General features: G+C 36.0%; 1 protein-coding gene across 1 annotated transcript; it reads left to right on the forward strand.

Annotated features, from left to right (window-relative positions):
* Positions 1–744: 744 nt before the first annotated feature.
* On the forward strand, positions 745–2857 carry LOC126583147 (B-box zinc finger protein 24-like). Its single transcript, XM_050247442.1, has 3 exons — positions 745–1040; positions 1987–2292; positions 2410–2857. Exons 1-3 carry the CDS (start codon positions 852–854, stop codon positions 2644–2646), a joined length of 732 nt encoding a protein of 243 aa, XP_050103399.1. The 5' UTR covers positions 745–851; the 3' UTR covers positions 2647–2857.
* The last annotated feature ends 989 nt before the right edge of the window (positions 2858–3846 follow it).

The raw sequence follows: 3846 nt of genomic DNA on the forward strand, positions 1-3846 counted from the left end.
GAGAGATCCAGAGATGATCTCTTCCCCATTTGCACCAAGAAAGATATAGTGTACCATTCGCGTTTATCTTTCCATCGTGGAGACATATAAACAAAGATATATCATATCTAATAGTTAACACCGCTTTAGCTAAATCATACGAATTAATGCAATAATAGTTCTAAAAGACGCTAAGTGCTGGTCGGGCAGCGAGCATGGATGCTTAGGCGTTTAAGTGGGAGCTTGTGCCCCTTGTTTTAATTTTAATAAAATTTGTTATATAACAAATAAATAAATGTCTACTTATACTAAACAAATACATAATTATATTGGAAAACATAAATTACAAAATAGAATGCCATGTAGATTATAAAGTATTAGAACATATTAAAAACATAAAGAACAAACATATAATGAGTGTTTATCCAAGTATTACATAACTCGCTTTTTCTTGAATAAATAAAATGAAAAATAAAAATTATCTATTTTCTGTTTAAATGAGAGTTGCGGCTTGACGGGTCTAGCCTGGCGTCTAGACAGACCTAGATGTCATTTCTTAATTTTCAAACGCTTGGGTATTAATCAAGTTGGTGACCAGTTACCATTTTAAAACCGTTACAAAGCTATATAAAAAAATTAAAAAAAATTAAACAGTCAGAAATATTGGTAGCAACTAGATCATGCACGCATTGCTAACCATGCAGACACTCCAGTGTCTCTACAGCCACAAGACATAACCTGGAGGTCCCCGTTCCAATCCAATAATTTGACTTTTTTTGTTCTTCTCCATTAATCTTCGGTGAGGGTTTTAGGAGGTTTTCTGAAATATTCAAGTGGAGAAAAGGAGGAGGAGGAGGATTAATATATTGGAGATGAAAATTCAGTGTGATGCGTGCGAGAAGGCTCCGGCGAAGGTGATTTGTTGTGCCGACGAGGCAGCGCTGTGCGCCAAATGTGACGTGGAAGTACATGCAGCGAATAAGCTTGCAAGCAAGAACCAGAGGCTTCTCCTTGAGTGCCTCTCAAAGTCAAACAAACTCCCTACATGTGATATATGCCAAGTAATTTTTTTCTTTCACTTAATTCCCCACTTTCTTTTCTTATGTATGTATGTAAGTAGCATGTATATTGAGTAAGCATATTCCAACTTCCAATTAGGAATTTTCCTTTTCTGTTGGATTTTGTTTACCTTTCCAAATTCTTTCATTCAGGTAAATATATTGTTTCTATGTGCTCAATTGTAATAATTTTCACTAATATAGGGTGGAGTTAAAGGAGGCAGATTGTCTGCCCTCCTGTTATGGTGCCCTTCCCATCCCCTCCTATTTGTGCGGTCACGATTAAGTCACGTCAGCATTTTATATTCCTATTGTTTTTTGTCTTATTATCTCTATAAAAAAAATCAATATAAAATGTTGACGTGGCTTAACCGTGACCACACAAATATGAGAGGATGGGAAGGGCACCATAACAGGAGGACAAACAATCTGCCTCCGGAGTTAAATTGGTTAAAGCAATGTGCTTTATCCTTTACATTCAAGTCCGAATCCTTTTTTCTTTAGTTTATATAAATTTATCGTAAATTACCTCATGGTTTGTAACAAAAAAATTAATTAAAAAAAATTGTAGTAGTGCTAGTAGTCTCAGATTAGGTTCTTCAAAAGCAAATCTTACCCAAAACCAAGTTAAAAAATCAATAGAGAGGCACAAGTACTGGGTGTCAGTGTCAAGATTTAATTAGTATACTGAGATGTCCAATGTAGATAAATTATATTGAGTGACGTTGAACGCATGATTTGAAGTTGAGTCTGGCGTGAATGAATTGTGCGCTCTGATACTATGTTATAGTTGTAGCTAGCATCGGATATGCGAGTGAGGTTTCAATATCTGTGTTAATTAACGTCACTAAATGATCTCATAAGTTTGACAAGTTCTCTTACAGTGCCTCAAATTTCAGTCTCGCTTTGTTTCTTTGTTTCTCTCTCACAAACATCTTGTGATTCCCAGGACAAGGCAGCTTTTATATTCTGCGTCGAAGACAGAGCCCTCGTTTGTCAGGATTGCGATGAATTGATTCATTCGGCAAATAGCCGCTCTGCGAACCACCAGAGGTTCCTCGCCACTGGAATCCGAGTGGCATTGAGCACCGGCTGTTCTAATGACACTGAACCGAGTAGCTTGGAGCCACCCAGTAGTCACAGCTCACACAAGATCGTTTCAACAAAAATTCCAACACCACAGGCTTCTGGTATCTCATCCCCTTGGGGTGTTGATGACTTGCTGCAGTTATCAGATTTTGAATCTTCCGACAAGGTTAGAAATATCCCTCTGTGTATTTGCTTGTTATCTAGTTGTACACGCGCAAAAAGCGCCCACGCGTAAGGATGCTCACATTCTAACAGAGATGTCATTTGCATTTTCTTTCATCAGAAAGAGTCGTTCGAGTTTGGTGAACTTGAATGGATAGCAGACATGGGTGTTTTCGGCGAAGAGCAGTTTCCTCAAAAAGCCATGGCAGCAGTAGCTGAAGTTCCTAAGCTTCTGGTGTCACAATCAACTAATTTCACCTCGTATAGACCCGCTAAATTGAACAATCCGTACAAGAAGCCTAGGATCGAAATGTTGGAGGACGACGATGATCACTTTACCGTCCCTGATCTTGGCTGATTTTAGACATGTATCAACTTCATGGTATTAGTTGATAGTTGAATTATATACATGTTCATACTAAGTACCTACCTGTACGTATTTATGTATTTATATAAGAACGTATAAAGCATTTTCGGGATTTACCGTTTTATTTGATACATCAAAGCATGTAATTTCGCCTACTTGGCGATAAGACAATCCATAGGGACATGCCTGTTATTGTACTTCATTTCCCACCACTTACATAAAAACATGTGGTATACCACTCGTGTTTCCGTCACAATTAAAAATTTCTTCATTCGATTAACCCTTTCACGTGAAGTTCACGAAATTTCATTCCTTTCTAGTCAGACATATTTCTTTCCTCGCCCAACAAGGACAGACAAGGGTTAACTTCCAATTGGAGTTCACTTGACTATCAACGGCTCCATTGCGTGTGCTCGAGGTAGTCTTCATAGCAGGGCCGGTCTAGAGATTTTTGAGGCCCGGGGCGACACCAAAAAATGTGCCCTCACTTCATATAAAAAAAAACTATTTATTTAGAAAAGGACTTCAAACTCAGTAATTTAAAAACACGGAAAAACTAATTTATTTTGTATCGAGAGAAGAAAACCAAAAAACTTCAAGCTTACAATTAGATAGATTATGAGTTTTATCTTCCATCTGAACTTTTAAAGTGTTTTTGTATAAATCGTGAGGTGTTTTTTCTTATTTACCAACCTCGTCAATATAAGACTAAAAAAATAATGATATTTTCGAGTCTTTAAGGATATGTATAAGTAATAAATGGACACCAAATTAAACCTTTTGATGACACGTCATATGATTTGCAAATTTGGTCTAAAAATTTAGTCTACGCATTACCCCTTGTTAAAAGTTAGACTTGAATTGGAACAAATGTTTAAAAATAGGAACCCGCATAGTTACTATTAGACTTGAATTGAAAAAAAAAAAAAAAACATGCACACAACATTTCGAACTTAGGACTTCTCGTTAATTTTAAATACAAAAATCATTGCTTCTAATTAAACTTTTGATCATTTAGCCAAATTTTATAAATTTATACTATTATGAAAAGAAATTTGTAAAAATTGGAATTTAAATAAGCACACATGGTGTTTTGAACCCAATACCTCATCATTAATTTCAAACAACAAAATCACCAGTTCTAGTTAAATTTCCTTGTCATTAAACCAAATTTTATAAATTTTTACTCTT

The sequence above is a fragment of the Malus sylvestris genome, chromosome 9 (assembly GCF_916048215.2).
Source record: "Malus sylvestris chromosome 9, drMalSylv7.2, whole genome shotgun sequence".
NCBI classification, from domain to species: Eukaryota; Viridiplantae; Streptophyta; class Magnoliopsida; order Rosales; family Rosaceae; genus Malus; species Malus sylvestris.